General features: G+C 37.6%; 1 protein-coding gene across 1 annotated transcript in view; it reads right to left on the reverse strand.

The window, feature by feature from the left end:
* Positions 1–23,313, reverse strand: part of CFAP54 (cilia and flagella associated protein 54) — a 122,437-nt gene that overhangs the window by 81,818 nt on the left and 17,306 nt on the right. Inside the window, exons 2-14 of the mRNA XM_030960822.1 lie at positions 19,604–19,955; positions 14,385–14,490; positions 10,759–10,905; positions 8,551–8,722; positions 6,434–6,492; positions 4,969–5,112; positions 4,443–4,556; positions 4,251–4,349; positions 3,483–3,681; positions 2,712–2,786; positions 1,756–1,868; positions 1,470–1,641; positions 737–822 (exon numbers count right to left, since the gene is read on the reverse strand). Of these exons, the coding sequence (XP_030816682.1) occupies positions 737–822; positions 1,470–1,641; positions 1,756–1,868; positions 2,712–2,786; positions 3,483–3,681; positions 4,251–4,349; positions 4,443–4,556; positions 4,969–5,112; positions 6,434–6,492; positions 8,551–8,722; positions 10,759–10,905; positions 14,385–14,490; positions 19,604–19,955 (1,838 nt within the window). The remainder of the gene's footprint in view (positions 1–736; positions 823–1,469; positions 1,642–1,755; positions 1,869–2,711; positions 2,787–3,482; positions 3,682–4,250; positions 4,350–4,442; positions 4,557–4,968; positions 5,113–6,433; positions 6,493–8,550; positions 8,723–10,758; positions 10,906–14,384; positions 14,491–19,603; positions 19,956–23,313) is intronic.

Raw genomic sequence — 23,313 nt, forward strand, 5'->3', positions numbered from 1 at the left:
GGCAGAAGAACCAGTAGAGTTTAAATCCAGGTGACTACCTCCATACAGAGGTCACATGAAAAACTGACAAATCATGCTATCTAAAGGTATCTGTGGGATACCTCACAGACAAGATACTTTCACTAAATATACTACACCAAAGCTAAAAATGTGTGTGCCCCAGTTACATTCAAATTGTGGCAATATTCAAATTATATCTAAAATAAATTTTGCAGTTAAGATATATGCTATGTTATCAGAACAGGTTTTTCTAAAGAAAAATTGTAATTAGCCTTTTGCTGCCGCTTGTTTCAGTTTTTTGCAGTGAGAATTTACCTTAAATTGAAGACAGTGCTGTTAAAAAGGCTTTATCATTCCTTATGGTAGCTGCCCCCATTTCTATAAATATTGCAGAAGTGTTTTTCCACAGCTGAGCATATTTGCCCACCTAAATCTAACATACATAAATAAATTCGATCTCTGCTTGATGAGCTGAAACATGAAATGAGCCCTATGGTCTTCCAAATAGATTTAATATCTAATAAGCTATTTTAAAGTCACCGATTACAAAGCATTTCTAAAAAATGAAACCTTTTTTTAAAATCACAAACTGATAACATTCATAAGTACATTTTTTTACTTTTTATGTTCATGAATTTTGTTAGTCATGCAACTGATTCCTTTGATCTTCAGTTATAGGCATTCATCACAGATTAGGTGATACACTGAGAAGAAATGTCTCAAATCCTGTTATTACCTGCTCGAATGTGGAGACATAGGAAAATGTTGTTGTTGCCAAAATCCTAAGATCACGAAAAGGATCTCCAGGCTTTAAGGATTCCTCTACATTCAGCATTTATTAAAAAAAAGGGGGGGAAAGGAAAGGCAAGACATTACATCTAATTTAAAACCTAAGTTTGAAGATATCTCAGTCCATTGATTTACTAATATAAGCCAGCAGATAACATGGTCTAAGAAACAGCAAATTCAGAGGCGGGACAGATAATTCCAAGTTTATTCACCTCTATGAAAAATGAGCATTTCCATTTCTAGGAAACAGGAAGTTTTCAAGACATATTCAGGTTTTTGATGGTCATAGAATTAAACTGCAATTGCTCTAACAAGTTTTCTTGCTTCTATGTAAAGAAATTTTGCATAAATTAGGTGTAAGACCAGACAAAAAAATTCTCACAGATCTGTCTCACTTTTCCCCTGAAAACTTGTCTGAAAACATTCAATCATTTTGCATCTTTGCTTATAACTTGGCTCATGTTTAACATACATCATGCATTTCCCACTAAAGGGAAATAGTATAAAGTCGTATTTTGACAAATGAAAACTGGAAAAAATAGGTGGCATTTTCTCAATTACTACTTTTTGTCATAGACTACTGCATGAACCATATTACATAGCTTTATAAATAATTTACAAAACCTCTTGCTGCAAGAATATTTGAAATTCAAACACAACTATAACTGAACAACACTCACTTCTAATTGTCCGTGTCTTTTCAGAACCCCGACGTGTGCTGCCTTCTTTGCTCTTACTGCCATCAGTAATAGAAAAACTACGTTCAAATCTTCCTGGGAGTACTATTGGTTGCATAAGTGTAAGAAGTTTGAGTTCTAGTTCAGCTTTCTTCCATGTTGGGTCATCTTGAGCCTAAATGAGATGAAAAAAACCATAGAAATTGGTCTTTAAAATATGTATTTTGAATATGCCTTACTCTCATAGGAAAAGACTAAATAAATAACATCTCAATCACATTCAGATTACCTGAAGAAAATTATCAACAAATTCAAAAGCAGAATAAAACACGTTCCACTCTTCATAGCTGAAAGCTAATTTTACAAATTTCACAGCAGCCTCTCCAGACACCCCTTCTTCTCCTGCAGTGATGACAAAAATATTTTCTCTATTTTATATATATGTATTCAGAAGTTTATTGAAAGTTTTATTTCAATTATTTTCATTATTTGGGTATTGATAAATATAAAGATAAATCTTCACACATTTTTGAATAGTCAGCATAATCTTGAAGGATGTTTTAATAACTTTACAAGAAACAATAGCTTTATCTTTTCACAGTAATGTCTATGCTTACAGGCTGCTTTAATGATGGATGTGCAACCACAGAATCATAAAGGTTTGAAAAAACCGCCAAGATCATCAAATCCAAACTTTTAACAAATACCACCATGGCCACTTAACTATATCACAGTGTCCTGTTACATTCAAAAGAGGCTCTACAATTATTGATATTAACATATCTGTGTCGAGAACACCAAGGACCTAGTCCTTGCTGTTGCAGGAAGAGCTTATCACCCTGTAAAGACTCTTATTATCCAAAATTTGGTTTAAGATGTGCATAGAAACACATACAATTTCTCTCAAGACAGTTTCTCATTACTGCATCAGAAAATGTTCATATACACACAAGGAGCCCATTTTCTCACTTTTCAAGTTTATTCAGACCACAGTAAGGCAGAAACTAGACTTCCTGGTCCTTGGAACTCTCAGCAAGTGTTTTAGCTAATATGTTCAGCAGTGTTCTGTAGTCATAACAATATGCCAGAGTCACTGTCATGAGTTGGAAGGGAACTACAAGCTTGATCACCAAAATCCAGCTCCTGGCCCTGCACAGAACCACTACTAACATGAAAATTAATTCTGCCCACTGAGTATTTATATCACTGGGTTAAAAATTCCTTTGAAATTCCAATCTAGCTTACCTGCTAGCATCAACTGCAGAAGACTAGATGATGGATTAATTATACCAAAGTGATTGGTCCCACTGCTCTCTCCACCTTCAACACAGACAACTTATTAAGTCAATTTATAATCTATTAGACTTGTTATGTTCTAATTAGTCAGTAATCATACCAAGAAAAATATTGTTCCCAAGTGTACTTAGTCTCTATATTTCCTTTTACTGACAAAATACCTCTATACCCAGGACTATATTCAGCCCAGAGCCCAGCAAACAAAAACGTGGAAGGAACCATCAAGTCCAGTGTTTTTCTCAAGTTTTTACACCTAACTTTGAATGGAATTTTTTAAATTAATAGAATACATCAAGCACCATGGTATTTTGACCCTGCCTGGCTGCCTGACCCTCATCCAGCTGCTCTCAGGCTGTGCAGGAACTGCTCAGGAGTAGTGAAAGCACTGTTGTGTTAACAACACTGTTTTAGCCATAAATATATGGCACAGTAAAGCCTGTAAGGGCTGCTGTAAAGTGAACTCTAGTTTACTTAGAAAATAAATGCATAAAGTGCTGCAGATTTTTACTAATTATAATAGACCATGGAGACCAACCTGGATTTTTATTTTCTGTTATGTGAAGATAAGAAAGACTACCTACTCTTACAGGTGCTATTGCTATAAATCAAATATATACTTTCAGGCACATTCTTTTTTTTTTTTTTCAAAATAGAAAAATACCAAAATAAAATGGAGGTCCAGGCTCCTCAACAACTGTTTTTGCTTCTTTGAGCTGTTACCTGAGAGGATTTCTAGGCCTGCAGAAAAAAGCTCAGAAGTGACCTCAGGAATTTGCACTTCATCAGGAACAGGAGGATGAGGGGGCAATAGATTCCTGCTAGGATCAGACAGTGCTTCCAGGATGGCAAGGAACTGAGCTGCAGCACCATCAAACATTGCCACCAGCAGCCGCTCGGTAGTGGTGCGAGGCCATGACACCTAAGTAAGAAAAGGTAATTTAAACCTTATGGTATCTAAACCTACTTGCAATAAAGCAAGATTTTTTTGAAAACATTTCTCCACCAGAAAGTAAGTACATGTTCAAAATAGAAAATTACATGCTGTATAATATAAATATAAATAAATAATATAAATATAAATATAAATATATTGCTTTTATTAATATCATGCTTCAAAGGCATAGCAAAGCCTCATGCTAAGCAGGTACAGCACTTAAGTAGACTAATCATTTCACAGCAACCAAACACACTGCTGCATGGTATTTTACTTCAAAAATAGTACAATAGAAATTGAGAGAGCGTTTTAAGGCTATGTAGTTTAGATCCACGCAGATCTCTCCTGATAATTTTCTAAAGTAATAATTAGTACATCTTCCCTACTTCCAAGCTTGTCCTGAGTTTTATTAATAAATTCTGTTACTTATGAGATGGAAAATATAAAACTTTCTGCTTGTGTATAGTATCATGTGTATTTAGAAGAATTATATCATGGTTTCATCACATGACAAGAGTAAAGGAAGAGAGGATTATATGAAATGCCAGACTTACATTTACTGCTTTTCTTGGGTTAACTTTTGACTCACGTCGAAAGCTGTTCGACTTTTTTCTGGATTCATATACTGCTCTCTTGAAAATCATTACTGACATCTGACACAAAGAAAAAAAGTAAGTCATCATTTGTTACATGTTCTGTTCATAGAGATCATAACTACCTTTTCATAATGACTTGCAGGATGATACCTTTAGAGTGGCCTCTCTAAAAATCTTTTCTGTCTCTGTATGTTCCAGAGAAGAACTGATATCTTCTAATTGCTTCAGTTCGTCAATCTTAATCAAACCACGGCGAGCAAATATCTGTCCAAAGAATTTAAAAAAATATATATATTCTGTGTTCATATCCTGTATGTTGATATCTAATTTTAGAATAATATTTCTGATTTTATACAACTGCAAAGAGCTGCAATGAAAGTCAGGTCCTGAACAATTGAAAAGGAAAACAAAACCTTTGCAAAATACCTTTTGTACATATGCATGGGACCTGGCCAGCGTTTAATGCTAGAAGTTTGTAACTGTGAGTATACAGAAAGTGCTATTGCATTTGAGTTGATTATGCATTTACATGGGGAAACACATCTCCAATTTGCAGTAAAATTTTGGAATATGGACAGAACTCTAAATACATATGATCTCATAGTAAGTAGAAATATTTAAATAAATATTTCCCATTTGATTGCATCTGAAATGCTCATAAGGTAAATCAGGATACCTCTCCATGAATGCCGGCTTGACAATCAAAATAACACTGAGAAACTGCCGTATATAGGGTGGCTCTCCATGTCAAATAATGCACAGATAAAAGTGGAATGGATGATTCCATACATATACTGGCCCACAGTAAGTATTCCAGGACCTGTATTGAAGACATCTAATTTCAAAATGAATGCATTTTAACCCACATAAATATACTTTCTATTATAAAGGACAGATACAAAGATTTATCCTCACCTGGTAGGACAAACTGAAAGAGGGGGGGAATCACTAGAAATTGTATTAATTTTTAACACATTTTATTGACTAAAAAACATTCCCCTGCAATTTATTGGGTCTTTTCATCTTAAACTGTGGTCAAGCACTATTTTAGCCTCCAAACTACCTTACGCACTCCAGTTCACTATAGTTTTGCCACCAGACAAAGATCCCCCCCTTCTCTCTCATCTGCTCTTATCTTGAGAGTTAGCCCTCCCTTTTCTGGCAGCTCTAGTGACTATTTTTCAACAGGATCAGCAAGCTTATCTGGAATGCAATGGAGTCTGTCTTTTGCAGTGAAAAAACTGTGATTAGATTAATTTATACCCATGGAACTCTTGGCTCCTAACTTGCAAGGCAACGTAGTCATTGCAGCAGTCTAATTTTAATAATTAGTCCTTCTCGATTGAATGAACAGTATCTGTATCTTCCTCTTACTATCTTCTTTGGGTCAGCTTTTCCCTGAAGTACATAAAATGTGCACAACCTTTGTCCTAAATTAAGCCAATATACAAACTTTCTTTTAGTCTGAATTTCAAAAATCGGAAATACCCACAATCAATTCCTCTGTTTCCTGTAGCGGAAACCTGAGTATGCTAAAGGAGGTGCTAAATCACTTCTGTTTTTAATAGATGCTCAAAAACAAAACATCTTTCTTGCTCATTGAAGGATTAATAAAACAAGACATAAGAAAATCTATTGTATTAAGGCTGATTCAAATTCTGCTCAAGTTTTAGGAGAAAAGAGTAAAGCTAAGACAAACAAAAACTACATTGAGGAAAAAAAAAGGTGTGAGGGAAAGGCCAGGTTAGTTTTATCAAGTATTCACAACTAAAACCCTAGCCACCAGGTGTCAGCACATTTCCACATTTTAAGAAGCAAAACACCAATTCTTGAACATTATAGATGTCCAAAACAAAGCACTTGGAATCCTCTGAAACAGTCTAATAAATGGCATCTCAGCGTCCAGCAGGATATTACGCTGGGCCTCATTGCGCAGCTGAGGAAGGAGCAGACTCAGGAAGGCATGAGAGCTCAGAAATCAACCACTTTGAAACACAGACGTCTTATTTCCTCGTGACAAAAGTACTACTATTGGCAATGCCAGTGAAATTGAAAAGTCAGGGTACATTGTTATGCAAAACACAGGTGCATTTTCTAAACTTCTGCAAATTTTATAACCCTTTCTATTTATTTTGCCGTACCTTAGCAGAATGACCCATCACCATCAAATGTCTGCATATGGTGTAAATATGGATAGTACCTGCAAAAATAAAATCAAATAAACAGGTAAATTCTATAATTCCACATGAAATTTGTTATGCTAAGCAACTCAATCTTTTTCTTATTATCTGTGTTGTTACTTCCGGAGAAGAACAATTTAATGATTTTTCATTAAATGAATGAAAAACTAATGATTTTTCTGTATTTCTAATTCAGAGAAGATGAAACCATTCAATTCTTCTGCAACATTAGTTTCAAAAACACCTACACAGTGAAGCAGTGTAATCATGACAGTTCATGCAAATGAAATCTTAAAAATTTACCTAATCCATTTTTTACTCAGTAACTGCTAGAGAGACAAATCTTACTTTCATCCCCAAATGCCAAGCTCTTTAAAACAAAATACTACATCTCCTAACAGACCTCACCTTACATGACTCTCTTAGTCCATCTGTCCTGGCAGACACCACTAATATTACATTAAGTATGACAAGTGACATGAAGAAAATTGAAAGCAAGTAGAGTTTCCAAGAGCATCAAAATGACTCAAAAATAAAAACCTGTCAAAAATGTACTTGACTCAAGCAACGTTATAAAATTTTCAAAACTCAGTCTTAGAAGTATAAAAGACACTGTAGTTCTGGGAGACAAAAAAAAAAGCCTATTCTTCTGTTTGTCTGAATGTTCAGAAAGGGACACCTGTGGCAGCAGGAGGCATCACAATGTCAACTGTCATAGCTAGAAGCGTGTTATTATCTCAATAAGCTCAAATGGAGCAAGTATTAGGAAGATTTCTTTTATCAGTCAAATCTGTAATGAGGCACAAAATCTATTATCTGAAATTGCAGAAAAATGCTCAGGAACTAGGGAAAATATGAGTTAGTGTCTCCTTCTAATTAGAGCAGATTACTGGCTAGGATTGGTACAGAGATCTGTACCACACACAGGCACTGGGATGTAAGAATGGCAGGGGAGTATATTTTAATATTAATTCTTCTCCCATAGAAACATGCAATCAAAACACACACCTCAAAAGTAGGGACTGAGGGCAACAGCAGCCCCAGTAAAACAAAAGGATAAGAATTTTGACCAATCACAGCTCAGAGTAAGTACATTTTTCAAAATGTACTTAAGAACATATTATTGTCTATGCAATTTATATTGCAACAATTGACCATAGTAGCTCAGTTGGTCAGAGCATGGTGTTAACAATGCTAAGGTTGTGAGTTCAATACCTGTATGGGCCAGTAACTCAAGAACTGGACTTGATGATCCTCATATAGCCTATTCTAATTCCGAATATGCTGTGATTCTGTGAAATTCATACTAGCCCATTTATTTTTTACTAAATAACATTGCCTTTCAAAGCAAACAGAGACTGTTGTTGTTCCTGAAATTAAAATCTTGATAAATCATACTCTGTGCATCTAGTTTGCAGAAGTTCCATTCTTTTCTCAATTTTTCCCTAATACAAACATTTACAAGCAGTACCCTGAAATCTTATACATACATCAAAATCCTTAAGTGCCATATGGTATTTTTAGAATGGTTTTATTATCAACTCTTCCTTTCAAAGTACTTTCAAAAATACAAAGATGTAATGGCAGACAATAATTTTCTACTCTTAGTTCTGCAATCCTCTTTTCAAAAAAAAAACCAACAAAACCCAACAACAAACAAGCAGAAAAACCTCCAAACCAAAACCAACAAAAAAAACAACCAGAAACCAAAAGAAACAAGACAAAATGAACCCATCAAAACAGACATTTTATTGATAGAGGAGAAATCTTGTACATTTTTTGCTAATCAGGATGGACTCCAAAAATGTCCTTACTTTTGATTTTATTTGTACTCTTAAGCACAGTTATGATGAACAAGTTGATGCTTTTATGGCAGTCCGCCTGAAAATGTACACTGTGAAAATCTTTATTTTAAAATCCCTCATATTAGAAAAACAAAAAATTACCCAAAAAACCCTACTGTGATTGAAGACTAACTAGAGATTTATTCATGACCCTTCAGTTGACCTTAAAGAGTATAAAATTTTCCCTTCACAGCTTTGCTCAGCAAAGAAATGTAAATGGAAAGCCTGAGGTACCATTGTAGATAAGCCAACACAAATCCTCCTGAGGTAGAGCCACTTGCATAGTGAGTCGTAATGAGGTCAAGGCATTGAGACAAGTCTGCAGGGACTCTCCATTCTGAAGATTTCTGTCTCTGCTGCAAACCATCTGATAAATGCAAACATTTCTTGCCTGCAAAACATGGAACTAAAACACACAGAAATATATATAAAGTTAATTAATATAAGCATATGTCGGTTCACATCAGCAAAGTACAACAAAATGATGAGTAAGAAAAAATTAGGCATAACAGCAAAAAAAATCAGCATGACATTGAACTGAGCATTAGAATATGGAGAAAGTGCTAAAGCTTCAGGGTTGCTGTACCATGAATGTGAGTCAGTTTCCACTGTGTCACAGGATGGAAATGCATCTAGTGCACTAGGAGTGCTGGAAGGGGTGTAGGGAGAATGAGGCATTAAATTGCTATTCAAAGAATCGGGCTTTGACACTTGGCTTCTCTGTAGATGTCTTCCATAAACTAAGGCAAGTTTTAACTTTTCTACACTTCTCCATCTATATCACCACTATCTTATTTCTCACTCTCATCTGTTACTTTTCTCTTCCACAGATGGATTTTTTCCTTCTCTTCCTTGTAATACCTAAAATAATGTGACTTCACTGGTGCCTGGACTCCAGCATCAGCTGAACAAGCATGAAAAAATGGGCTAAGTGAGACATGACCAGTCAGTACCTATTATTCTCTCAAAAGCCTCCTAACCTGGTAACATTTGAAATTATATTATTTTGTTGCAGTTGATTCACTGAAGCTGGAAGTTTCTAGCCCTGAAATGCCATTTCTTAGTGTTATATTAAGAAAAAAAAGCTAACTGCGAGAACATGGCAAAAAAAAAAAAAAATTTAAAGCCTTAAGATGTAATAATTTGACACATTATCATTTTCCACTTCCAATTATAGGAATAATTGCCAAACTAAATTTCGTATCTGAAAATTTAAGGATATCTCAATCTGCAAAGGCTAAGTTACAGAACAGGCATTTTAGTATAGAGTTGCCATAACATTTACCAGTAGGACTGGTTCAATGTCTAGGCAGACACACAGAAAACAGAGGAGAGCATCTCTGGAACTTCAAATTTATTTAGAAAACATTTTTTTAAATGTATTAACATAGTCTTCAATCATATTTCTAGGAAGCTGAACCACATTTTAAAAAGAAAATTAATAACACAAAGTATCTCTTCTATCATGATATCTGCTTCTAGATTTTAAGTGAACTGTCTGCTTTCTTCTCTTCACTAAACACCTATTTACACTCTAACTCTGATTCGAGGATATGAATTTGATTAGCTCAATATACAGGAGCTGCCAACCATTTCTCTTCATTGCTCTTGATAACAGAATAACTTGCATTAGTTAATTCAAAATACCCACCATGTACAAAAGTAGAACTTCTCAGCAAAGAACTGCTTAAAGTAAAATATAGTATGTTTTTAGCATTGCTCCTATATCCACTGAAACACTTTCTTCCGTGAATAACAAAAGGTATACTGTAAGTCCCTACCTTGATAAGCAATTGACACAAAAGGATTCCAACACATTCTTAAGGTCACTCAGCTTCCCAGAGCCTAAAGCACTTAGAAAATTATTTAGCATTCTGCCCTTTTTGTTCATAGTGAGCAAACAAGCTATAAAAAATGTAACACTGCTTTTCTAACTGTCATGACCTTTTATTACAAGTAGTATTTTGCACATTCATGGTACAAAATACAGGAGAATATTTTAATTGTCTTGCATCCTGCCTGGTTCTTAGATCATAAAATACAGAAATTTCCAAAATTGCAGGACATTTATCAAATTTTGCCCACATCTCGATTCTGACAGTGGATAACAGCAACTACTTCAGAGCAAAAACTGCTGTAAGCAGTTACAGAATACCACATTCAGAGAAAACTGCTGTTTTAACATTAAGTTGATGGTGGTTGGCTTCTGCCACAAAAGCATTAGCCACTTATATCCTCTTAAAAATCTACACCAACTCCAGATGTTTATACGATACATATGATCATTAAATCTCAATGCAATTTATATCAACAAACTATTAAACATTAGTTAATGTTAACATATAATTAATATGAAGTACATTTGTGGAAGATAAAATGGGCTACTTACTTTGAATCTGTGAATGTCTTTGACCAGAAAAATTTTAAAAACCCACAACCTACCATAAGTGCTGCATTTTTATCTCTGACACCATTTGGAAAAAAGGCAGATTTAAAGCGCTGCACATCATCCATGACATCATCAAGGTTTACAGAAACGAACTGCTGAAGGTATCTTTCATAACACTGTTGAAGTGCCAGCTTATATTCCTGAAAAAAAATCATATTTTTTTATAGTTTGTATATTGCATTTTTATTTCTATAAAACATGTGGGTTTTTTGTTATCTTTATGAAAAAAGTATCAATGTGAAAGAACAACAGGAAGTAAAGCACTACGTTTTCATACAAATATCCAGCATGTAGTGTGAACACTCAACATATGAAAGGTTGAAATATTTAAAAGAATGGCTTGTGCTTCACAAGTTTTGGTGAGTTTTGTTTATTCTAATAGTAAATACAACATATCAGAGAACAATTATAAAGCAGGGTCCTGGGCTAATGTAATAAGGAGTTGCTGGAATTCTCTACAGTTTTACAACACTAATGACAAAGATACTACAGGAAAAAAGCATTTCATAATGTAGAACTTTATACGTAATATATAGATATAATCACTTCTCTCTTCCTTGTTTCCCTGTTCTCAAAGCGTCTCTTTTTTTTTTTTTAATAAAACAGATAGAAAGAGTAAGATGAATTTTAAAAGATTGAAACAAGTGAAAACTGGAATTTACATATGGTCAAGAAATCAGCATTAATAGACCAGAAATTGCCACTGGGTCTTTAAGAACTGTTAGCAAAGAGGATGTTGAGCTTTATGTCTCATTCCAAACAGAGCTCCCCAGCAGCGTGTCGAACCACTCTAAAATCATGCTAACTCTATGGTTCAGCACTGACTCAGATCTGGAAGTGACATTCACTGAATCATCACCACCACTTCCTTCAGCAAGACTACATTTAGGTTTCTCTACCAATTTCTCTAAGTCCACCACTCACACTAAATAAATTATTGAGGAAAAACTAACTAACTGCTGGTAAAAATGATCCTTTAATATTTAATCACACAAAATTCTTATTTCCTTGCATACCCTTCTTTTTTCAATAAAATTCCTTCCACCACAGTAACACCTTAAATTTTTAATCACCTGAGTCCAACTTACATGGCCCTATTGTCCTATTTGCTGTGTGAAAGCAGCAGCCATTCATAGAAACTTTGACTTTCCAGGGACTGCTACAGGCAGTCAGTCACTTGTGTAATCTAATACATACATTCAAGCTGTGATAACACTTAAAATGCAAAGCCATGGATCAGAATACCATTAAGACAGTTACTGACACACAACAAAAAGGTAAATTTTCTCCTAAACACTTTAAAATACGTGTGTATGACCAAAGACTACAGGCAGATACAGGCAGAATGGGAGGTAGGGAAAAAACAAGTCAGTACTGATCATATGATGAGTAATAGACTATGTAATTTCCAGATATATGACTTAATGAATTTAGGTGTGTCCTAAAAAACACAAAGCAGATGTATTATAGGAAGGAATCTAAAGGCATTAGAAAAATACAGCAGGAGGACAGAAAGCTAAGTGGGTGCCTACTCACTGACTATTCATATGCAATAATTATTTTCTAAGGACTACACATCATTAAGTGTTATATCATGTGCAGGTTAAAATTAAAATATTCAACGCCAGCTTTCAACCAGGAGTCAAGAGGGGTACTTATGGAATAGGCTTTACCCTGCCTATCACAGATCTTGGTTTTACACCACATTCATCCTTCCTGTAATGCATTTGAAATTTGCAACATCCATCCCCTGCTGTTTCTATTTATTTCCTTCCAGGGAAAAAAACTGAATGAAAACTAGGTTTTCATTCTAAAATTACATTAAAGAAATGCACTTAAAAGTGTGAGTTCCAAAAATAGTTGAAAGTATTAACTGGCCAGCAAAACAACTTCTTCAACATCAGTAACTTCACTGTAGAAAATTTCACATTACCCTAGAAGATTGAAGTTGCAAGCAGAAGTCTTTACGCAGAAACACAGATTATTTTCAGGTAATCTAGGGCCAGGTCATTAAGCGCCTTGAACATAAGGACCAAACTATATTGGAGTGCTGCTTTGGGAAGGCAATGCAGACTACAGAGAGCAGCATTTGATACTTTTGAAATAACCTTACTAAGTAGTCTGTGAGAGCAGCAGTTCCCAAGCACTAAAAGCTTCATGTTATGTTTCAAGCAATTCCTAGGGCCCAGAACCATGAGAACCTCAGGAGTATACAAACATGAAGAAAACATGAACAGGATTGTCTAGGCAATGCTATTAACAATGGCTGCTGTTCCAGCTTCCTTAAGAATTTCTTTATATCTAAAGCTACACCATGACCCTGCACCTTCAATTGTAATGGCTTTGCAGTTATGAACTCTTCTATAGTCCTTCTTCTGCCTCCCAGTGAGTGCTGAGTGCTGCTGAAACTCAGCTTCAACTGGCTGTTTCTTACTCAGGAGCAGGCCCCTTTCGTGGAATTATTCAAAGCACATGCAATGAAGGATATAGAAGACTTCATAACATCTGCATGATATTCCTGCCTTTGCCGTGGCCTGCAGAAAAGCTCACCAGGCAGCCCCAAATAAACATTCTCCATTAACAGCACAAAGAGCATCTCTCCTTGCTGCATTCCATAAGCAAAGGACATAAGAGTGAAAGAACAGTTTCACTGGATATGTGCCTCAAAAAGATGGCCCCTCAAACCACCTTGATACATTTCCAGTTATGCCCTTTTCTTTTTTATTTATTTTCTTTTATTCCCATTATGTTAAAAAATTAAGTAGAAGGTACAGAACTGGCTTTCTAACTCTACATCTCTGAGCTGCTTCTGAGTGTTGTTTAGTAACTACCCTTGAAAGCCCCAGATTTTATGACATGACCTTCTGACACAAATATCAATGAGCTTGTAAATGATTCAGCCTTGGATTTTTTTCACAGGAAACACAAAGGACAAATAGTATATAAAAATATGTTTGCCTTATTGAGTCATATCAACACTTACTAGCCTGGTATCCTATCTCCAACAGTAGTCAGTAACATATGACTAAGTGAAAGCATAAATAGAGGTATCATATAGTGAAACCTCTCAAATACTCTGTCTCAAACAATCTAGCTCCTGAATCCCTTTTAGTTGTGATCTACCCTTTTTGAGGAGACCAGAAATACACACATAATTCAAGATGCAGCATCACTGATAAATATAGCTGTACAATTTGTAATTGCACTCTCGTTCTTGCTCTCTGTTTCTCTCCTGACAATTCTTTTTATTCACGTTTGGTTAACTGAACATTGAGTTGAGTCAGTGGAACTGCTCTGTCATTGTCAATTTGTACTTTAACAGCATTAAAGGCACAGTCAGATATTGTACACTATCATGCTAAAACATAAAAAAAGGAAAGATTTTGGGGCATTTGAAAAGGCAATGGGTGCATAGAAAATACAGATATAGAAAATATATTAAAAATCAGGGCAATTTTACAATAAAAAGCAAGAAATACAAACAACCAACTGTCACTGGAATTATTTTGTAGAAGTTTTTGCTACTTTCTAAATAGCTTTCAGTAAAATGTAATTAAAAATTAAAGTGGCATAGAAACAAAGGCTATGATTGAACCTTTTCTGATTTCAAATTACTTACTTTGATCTGAGCAAGGGTATCACCAACTTTCACAAGTCTTTCATTGTAATACCACTCCGGTAGTCGTGGCTTATATTTGATCCAAATGTTAAACAAAGTATTTGCTCTAAAAAAAAGAAATATATATAGGAGAAAAGATTTCAGATTAAACTGGCAGGAAACCTGTCATAACAAGTAAACAAATCCAGAAAGCTTCAAATTTTTGAAAACTCCTTTCTTCCAAATCTATTTGAACTTCTACATATTTCAAAACAAGTGATCATTAAAACCAGATTTAACAGGCAGACAAGGACACTTCTGGGTTTCAGTTCTGTCACCAGTTTTTATCATGCATTTTAAAGAGGATGAATTTTCTCCCATGTAAATTCTTATTAAAATGTCCTAGTAATAACCCCATTGTGTTGTTCAAGCACAGTCGCAAGCAGAAAATCTGTCCCACCGTTCAGCTAGTATTTGAGAAGTTCTCTTGGAAGAAACAATTTCATATCTTAGATGCAATGAATTACAGTTCACAGCAATTACTGGACTGGAAACTACAAATGTTATGAGCAGGAAAAAAATCCCAAAATAACAACATATGGTGAGGTGGCTGCAACTTTGCAAACTGGTAGCCATGGAATAAACCATAAAGCTATAGAATATACAGAACTATGGTATATAGACTTCATGCTATACAGAGCTACACCACCAGTCATGAAAGAAGAAATGTTCAGGAATTTTCAGTTGTAAGGGGTAGGTTTCAGAGAGAACCAAATGACACACTTTCTAAAACAGAGGGGATTTTATGGCAATAATTGTGATGCTCTTCTGTTGCCTCTATTATTCTAGCCACTGTTGTCATCAAGGATGTCTTTGTGTAACAAATTGCCTATTTTGCTGAACCAGCAAGCCTCCCAGAAATGGTAACTGATTCTAAGCAGTTTCCCTCTGCTACAGAGACACTGACTACATCGTGCCAGTACTGCGGTCCCTATCACCCATGGTTTGATGGCCTCCTGTCCTCATGTGTACAACTTCCCCACACTACGCTTCTTTAAGAAAGCTACATTCTAGCTGGAAAACTGGGACATTTTCATAGAAGTACCCTTAGCAAATCACTACCATTATTGACAGTGTTCACAGTGCCAGGCATCTCTTATATTTATCTCTTAACAAATTACTTGTATAGAAATGTCAGCAGAGTGCCTTGTGATACTACTACAGGCAAATTATTTATAGGTAGCAATTTATGAGGAAAGAAAACAACTGAAGAAATATAAATAAACATATAAAGAAATTAACTTCTGAAAGATATCCTTCCAGCTGAATTGTCATGCATAAACTATATGCTTAGTGGTGTGAGGTAGCTGGAACTTTTCAACTTCTCTTAAGACTGGGATGGTAGATTAGAACACAAGATACTTTCTTAAACTGTTCTCTGACATTCAAGCACTTGGAATGCATTCTCACAGTCTCTCATATAACACTTCATTTCAGCTTATAAGAAAACTCCCAATTAAAGAAAAAAGCACAATAAATAATATTTTTTCCACACAGAAAGCTGTGAGCCACCTTCACATTTCAAAGTGAAACAGATGGCTTTATGAGAAATCTGCCAAAATTATCTTTACAGTTAAGAAATGCAACAATCATAATCCTTTTATTTTTTTCCTAATAGTGTCATCTCAGCGCAATTCTCAGTTCTTGAAAGTAAGCAGCAAGGAAATAAGTAGGGCATCCTAGAGTTGTATCCTAAAGGAAAAATGCAGTAACAGCACAAACTAGGCCAAAAGCAACAATCAGAATAAAATGTTCTAGGGCATTTTTAAGGAGAAATTTTTTAAGGAAACCAAAGTCCAGTGAAACAAAGGCTACTTTCCAAATGGATGGGAATGAGTCCCTCCTGATCCACCCATAACAATTAACAGCCTGGATGGGTACTGAATTCTTATACTGAAAAAAATAATCGACACCAGTGAGTATCTGAAAAGAGGCTCCAAAGCAAAGGAATCTGTCAGGTAGCTGAACAAAGTTCCCTTGGACTATTAAAGGAAGAATTTAGGAAAATTTCAGAGACCAAGAGATTTGATGGATATCAGGGGGAAAAGGAAAGAGGGGGAAAAGAGGTATCAAGAATGACCCTGGATGAAGCTCTTGAAAGCTAAGACTAGTACATTTCTTTCAGACTGATCAGCTCAAAGTCCCCAGCAATGGTCATCTTCATTAACATGAATGTTCATGTTAACACATGAGATTCTCAGACATAATAAACAAGTAATAAATCTGTAAAAAAAATAGTTTAGCAAAGTACTGACGAACCTGACCAGACTTTCAACTTCAGTGGGAAGGTTAAGGTAAATTGATTCTGCTACAATGCCATGACTAACTACAAGTGAGTTCACGATGCAGGAATGTTTCTTTGACACAGACAAAAGAGGAGAGTGAGACATTTCCCAAACAGCTCCTCAGCCTTTCCTTTAAACAGCCTGTAGGACACCAGAGTAACAAGTTAAGTGAATTCTTGAAAAAAACTAGTGGACTGTTGAAGCTCAGAGGTGAAATTTCTTTTATTTCCATCCATAATAGAAAAAAATTCCCTAAGATCAAGCCAGAATAGTGTGCACAGGATAAGGCTCACGTGGCCAAAATCTTTACTAAAAGTATAAAGAATTCTCTGATACTGATCAAAAGCCATCTTATTAAATAAGGGTGGCTAAGCCACACAACATGAGATAAAATCAATAGTTCAAGGTAAAGCTTTGATGGCCCTGCTGCCAAGAGAAATGAAGCAAAACAACTTCTTGTTTAGCTGAGGAAAAATTACTTTTGATTGCTATTTCTGACAGAAAAGATTTGTGATACCAGGGATGCCCTCAGTAATTTTTGTTTCCTACATTAGAACATTTAAATGCCTAAATTATGGCCTTTCTGTTGACCTATAAACACCAAAGTTTGAAAGAGCTGGAGGGATGAAGCAGATAATTTTATTTTTCTAAATTAACATACTTGCCATGTGGAAGCTGGTTTTCTTGTTGCTCGAAGAACAAGAACACTTTGATCTCAATCCATGCCACAAGATAGTATGAAAAATGTCATAGCAAGAAGTCTTTAGAGCATTTAGGAAAGCATCTGTAATAGTCATTACCTTCAGAAAATCTTAGGACCAGCCAGACTACAGCTGGTTCTGCAACCAGCACATGCTCCAATTTTGCATTATCAAACAATGAAGCAGTGGGAGAAAAAATCCTGAAATTTCACCATCACAAATAAATAAAGTCTCGACTTTGCTGACTGCCTGAACATATGCTAATAATCAGAATTCCAGTCTTCTACCTCTGTACTGTCCCTATACAAATGAAGAACACCTGAGGATGCACAGCTACTGGGAGCTTCATGTTAGTCAATATTGCTAATGCCCTGGAATTTTGGTAGGGCTCATTACCACCAGAGACTTCTGACATCAAGGCCTGTATAGAGTCAGTTCTCATCTCCATGATGAACACAGCAGATTTCTTCAGATATGAAAATGCTCTCATGCCAACCAAGGTATGCACGGTCATGGGTCACATCCACAAAATTTCAGTTTGAATGAGACAGAACTTACTTAGGTTTGAGAGATAAAGCAAAAAAAGACTTGAAGACACTGCTCACAAAAACTGGTAACTTAGCACTATATTGCAAACAGCTTAGATTCAGCATGGCCACCACCTGACCAGAAGACACAAAGAACACATACAAGAACCACTGCTGGCAATTTTGGTAGTGTCTGAAGCCAAAAACTGTTGCTTCTTTGAAGTGGACTTAGAGAGAATAGCTCTCAAAATAATAATACTATCAACTAAAGCTGAAAAATGGTCTGGAAACTACAAAAATGCTTCAAAATAGCAAACCACTGAAATCAGCTGCTGAAACAATATAAAAAGCCAACATACTGAGATTCAAAACACTAGAGGCAAGATCCTGGAGACTGATACCTGCATGATCCACCTAGGCCTAGACCCAATAATGAACGTGCCCCATAAACAAATTAGGAAGCCAGATAGCTTTGAGTGGGAAAGATCTCCAGTTCAGACAAAGGCCAGGCTGCAGAATCTGAGTGCCTTCTGAAAATATATACAACTACTTCAGAACAGGGTAATTTCTGGACTATTTCTAGGAAACTACTCAGTGAAATATGCAAGGGTAGAAGCTGTACATAAGTGATAAGGTAACCATCCTGTAACCTAACCCCTATGCTGTGTTTGAAGGAACTTTTGATTCCCTGGGAAACTTATGGGGTTTATGTTAAAGGCCTGTAAATTAGAACAGACTAGGATTCAGATAACAACAACAGAAAATCAACTGTTTACTTTAAAATAAGTACTTGAGCTCTTGTATCACAATGTGCCTAAATGCAGCAGGAAGAGCTACATGAGAAATGCACAGTCTGTAAAAGACATATGCATGCACCATGAATCATACACTGATTCCAGTTGCTCTATCTTAACTGCATTACAAAATCTCGACTTATGCATACCCACAGATATGCATGTATGCGAGCAAACAAATATGCACTATTATACTTGCCATATGTTCTGCCTGCATCTATGTGTATAAAAATATACCCACGTAGACAGAGACATATGCACAAAAAGAGCCGTGTGCTGTTATCCTCGCGTAGCCCTACTTTTGAAGGCATGTACGTGCCCACAAGAGTTCACCCTCACAAGCAGCCGCACACGCTGGTGGGCTGCCAGTCCCTGCAGCACTGTCAAGGGATTTTCCCACCAGGAAGCTCAGGCAGCTCTGACAGAACCAACAGTGGGGCTGCCAACTTCCACAGCCCCTTGCGCTTCTTCCCTAAAGCACTGACTTGTAGGAAGCACTGAAGGAAAAAAAACGGCGTTCAGATTTTTAAGGGGTTTTCGATACAATAAAAAAAAAATAAAAGGAAACTGATTGCTTTGGCACACTGCTGGGGAAGTTTGTTTGGCGAGCAAACTCCCGGCTATCCTCCAGTGCAGCGGGCGCGGGATGCCCAGCGCAGCCAGTGGCGTGAGGGGGAAGCCGGGCGGGGCCGGGCGTGGCGGGCCGGGAGCGGCGGGGCGGCGGCGCGGAGAGCCCGCGGCACGGCTGAAGGAACAGGGCGAAGGAGGAGGGGTGCGGCCGAGAAAGGGAGCTGAGGCAGGGCCAGAGGGAACGGCGAGCGGCTCCCGGAGCGGGCGGCGACGCGGGGATCGGGGGCGGCGGCGCAGCCCTACCCGTGGCGGTGCAGGTCGTGCTGCGGCGGCTTGGCGTCCCCCGCGCCTCGCAGCCGCCGCAGGGAGTTCAGGACGCGCCGCAGCTCGGCCTCGAAGCTGTCTACCACCGGGTTGCCCCGCGCCACGGGCCCGAAGAAAGCGGCGTGCGGGGCCTGCGGCCCGGCAGGCTGCGCCATGCTCGGCACGGACCGGCCCGGCCCGGGCGCGTCACTGTCTCCGGGCAACGGCTCCGGGCAGCGCCCCGCGGGGCCGCCCCGGGCAAGGCGGGAGGTACCGCAGGGGGCGGCTTTTCCACAGCCACTTTCACCAGGGGTGGCACTTAGCATGTTGTGTCGATGTGCCTGCTGCACGGCTACGCGTAAAAGATAAAAGTGTGCTTATTCTCCAAATGGTTATGTCCATTAAAACAAACAGACAAACAAGCAAACAAAAAAGGTGCCAAACTAGGAAACTACCAGCCCGTATTTATGTTATAGGATGTGCTTATAGCAACCTATGTGTTTTGAAGTTCTTGACAGACGCTGTGGTGAAGAGGTTTGGGAGGGATGTGAAGGAAACTGATTTTGTTGCCATGTTCGTCATCACGGTGAGTGTAAGGGACAGCTGAAGTGAAAACATGAAAGTGAGAGAAATATGGTAAATGAGCAGTGTCCTGGCAACCAGGGCCTTCGGAGGCATTTTCTCGACAGTGAATCAGGGAAAAGGATCAATAGAGATGGGTAAAGCGAAGAAACACTTGAAAAGTGCATTCATGGATGACAGCAAAATAACTATCCTTCCAGCAGCTGGAGACACACAGCATCAGCACACTGAATTACTGGAATCAGAAAATACTGCATTAGCAAGGTCAAAGATATGACATGGGAATCATCTAAATACTATTCATCCTTGGAAAATTGCGAAGATGCAAAAATATGATTAATTTATGACTAAAGTGTCTGACTCATTTTACACATTGATTTAGTATTGTTACCTGCTGGGAGTTGTGTGGATCCATTATCCAACAGGTATTGTGAGATTATGGGAAGATCTAGTGACAATGGCTATGCATTTAGGTGGGAGCAAATTTAAAGTACAAGAGGGAATGGAGGGAATGTGTTCCCCAGGTATCTGTGAAGGAGGTAGAAAATGAAGTCTGCAATGATAAGACATAGCCAAAAGATTTTGATGCAGAGATTTGGAAATCACTGTGTTCAGAGACAAATTTTACAGAACAAATGAGAACTTGGCTTGGAGAGCAGCAACTGCCACATTTAAGGATTATGCCTGTGCTTTGCCATGCTAACCAAAGAACTGTAATGGATACCAGATGACTAATAAAACACTGGCCTCTTGGGAAAAGTGGCCTTTGCCACTGTAAGTATTGCTGGTGGCATCCCTTTCAAGTCCCTGTGAAGTTCTGAGCTAGTTTGCCTCACTAGATGGTGCTGCATCCCAAAGGGCTGATATTCACATTCATGGAATGCAGAGAGTGCTGTTCTCAAACCAGCAGTGCCTAGAAGCTTCAAGGGGAACTTGAGAGACGGGAAACGAGACTGCTGAGTAAAACTTTACATATCTCTAATATTTGGGTAGCAGATGGTGGAGTGAATATAACATTTGCAATCTGGATTAGCTTTTCAGCCATAGAAACAAACTGAGTCACAGAAAACAATAAGGGAAAGGGAGGATAGCCATTCCCCAGAGGGCAAGATTGCAGAGCTATGTAAAGATAAAGCTGTAACCACTGGGAGGTTAACCAGGGCGTAGTTGGTCAGCCAGCTCATGAAGATTGTTTAGTCTAAAATTCCTGGGTCAGAGTTCAACAGGATCAAAGTATGCATTCCCTGCTAGGTGGAGGTTTAATGTATGGAGGGCAGTTCTGACCCTCTCAGCACCCACGGTGCACCATAGCAAGGAACTACACTACCACAAAGGTTATAGGGTGTATGTTATTTCAATTTTGGATACTTACAATATTGATTCCTGTTATACTGTTCTGGGGAAGACTGGTGTGTTGGATACTTAATTGGGTCCAAAAGTCAAAAAGGCTTATAGATAAATAATTAGAACTTTTTAATTTCAGAAGGAGTGTAGATTCTTCAGAAGCATTCAGCTCATATAACCTGATCTTTACAGAGGAAAGCTTGATGTATACAAAACAGTAAGAGGAATGGCTACTGAAGTTTTAACAATGATAGGATAATTTCCTCAAAACCTGTATGACTTGGAAAGTTTATAGCAGTTTTTTGAATTAGATTACTTTAGGGCTGCTACACCCTAAAAATATGTGATGTGTTGATTGGAAATCTAATGATTTATTCATCATTGGTCAGTGAACATTTAGATAGTAACTTGAACTATAGTAACATTAGGGAGAAAGTAGGATAGATTATGGAGCATTGGCACAGACAGGATCCCAAAAAATGGAACTTAGGTAAATCCCCTGACCCAAATAGAGAGGGTGTAGCAACCTGTGCTTTAATACCACCAGGTCAGATAGAAGGAAGCTGCCTCAGAAATAGAAGCACCCACAAAGAGTTAACTTAGTAAAAATCCATATAGGAAGTGTCTGCTCTCATGGCTATGGGGCCAAGAGTATGCTTGAGCTGGAAAGGAGGAAAACCTTGCTGTTAACTCATCAAGCTGCCTGCTTACTTCTTGTGTGTCTGTTCCACTTGTGTGAACAGCAGTGCTTACTAAGAGCAAACAAAGGGGGGAAACACTGCATGATCACAGCCAAGTTGGGCAGGAAGAGTGTTCAGTGATATCTGGGTACAGGGGCTGAGGTAACGTCTGCTGAGCCCTATCTACTACATCAGTCAAAGTTTGTTTCCTATGGATAATTCTGAGATGCATGTTCATATCCCTTTCTAGGATGCTTGTAGCAAAAATACACCTGAATTATGGTGCCTATAGACTTTGCTCTTTGATATTCATAGAAAAGAAGCAGTCATAGATGCTGTATTACCAGACTTCTGCAGCATAACTTGACAGTCCCCCAAGATTTGAAAGAGCTACATTTATGTCATCTCTTCCTTGATGCTTTCAGGAAAAATAGTCTGAGCTGAAATGATTCTGTGCCATCACTTAGTATCTCAGGCTGATAGGCTAATGAAGACATGAGAATTTTAAATAATCCTTAACACACTTATGTACTACATATTCAGAACTGGGATCTGCATTTACTGTACTTGCAATATGCGTGCCTAGTCCTAAGAGCCAGAGGGAATCCACTTTGGGTAGGGTATTCCCCTTTGAGTAGGAGTGAATTGTTGGATTCAAAAAATAGAAGAAAATCTAGAGAAAGAAGCAATAGCAGGTGTGTAGTGATTCTTATGGAGAAATTCACTTTGTGAGTTAGTCAAGCAAAACGAGGTCAAGGAAACACAACATCTTTTATGACAGTACAGCATTTGCTATTCACATGCTACAGGGGAATCAAAGTAATGGCTCTAAGTTACCTGATAAAGCTCCATAAAAAGCCATCATACAGCTGGAAGAAATGAACTAAGCTGCTGAATGCCAGGAGCACTGGCACTTTATAGATATGAGGAAGTTGTCTGATGGCAGGGGGGAAAATAAGAACTTGTGCTGAGCTAACAAGAGGCAAAACACATGCTGGAATTAATGTACCTTCCAAATAACTAACTGTACAAGAAACAGAGTGGTGCAGCAGACCTGCAAGCTTCTTGCTATCACCTCCTGTGGCACTTGTCTATACCTATAGC

This window comes from Camarhynchus parvulus, chromosome 1A (assembly GCF_901933205.1).
Source record: "Camarhynchus parvulus chromosome 1A, STF_HiC, whole genome shotgun sequence".
Lineage (NCBI taxonomy): Eukaryota > Metazoa > Chordata > Aves > Passeriformes > Thraupidae > Camarhynchus > Camarhynchus parvulus.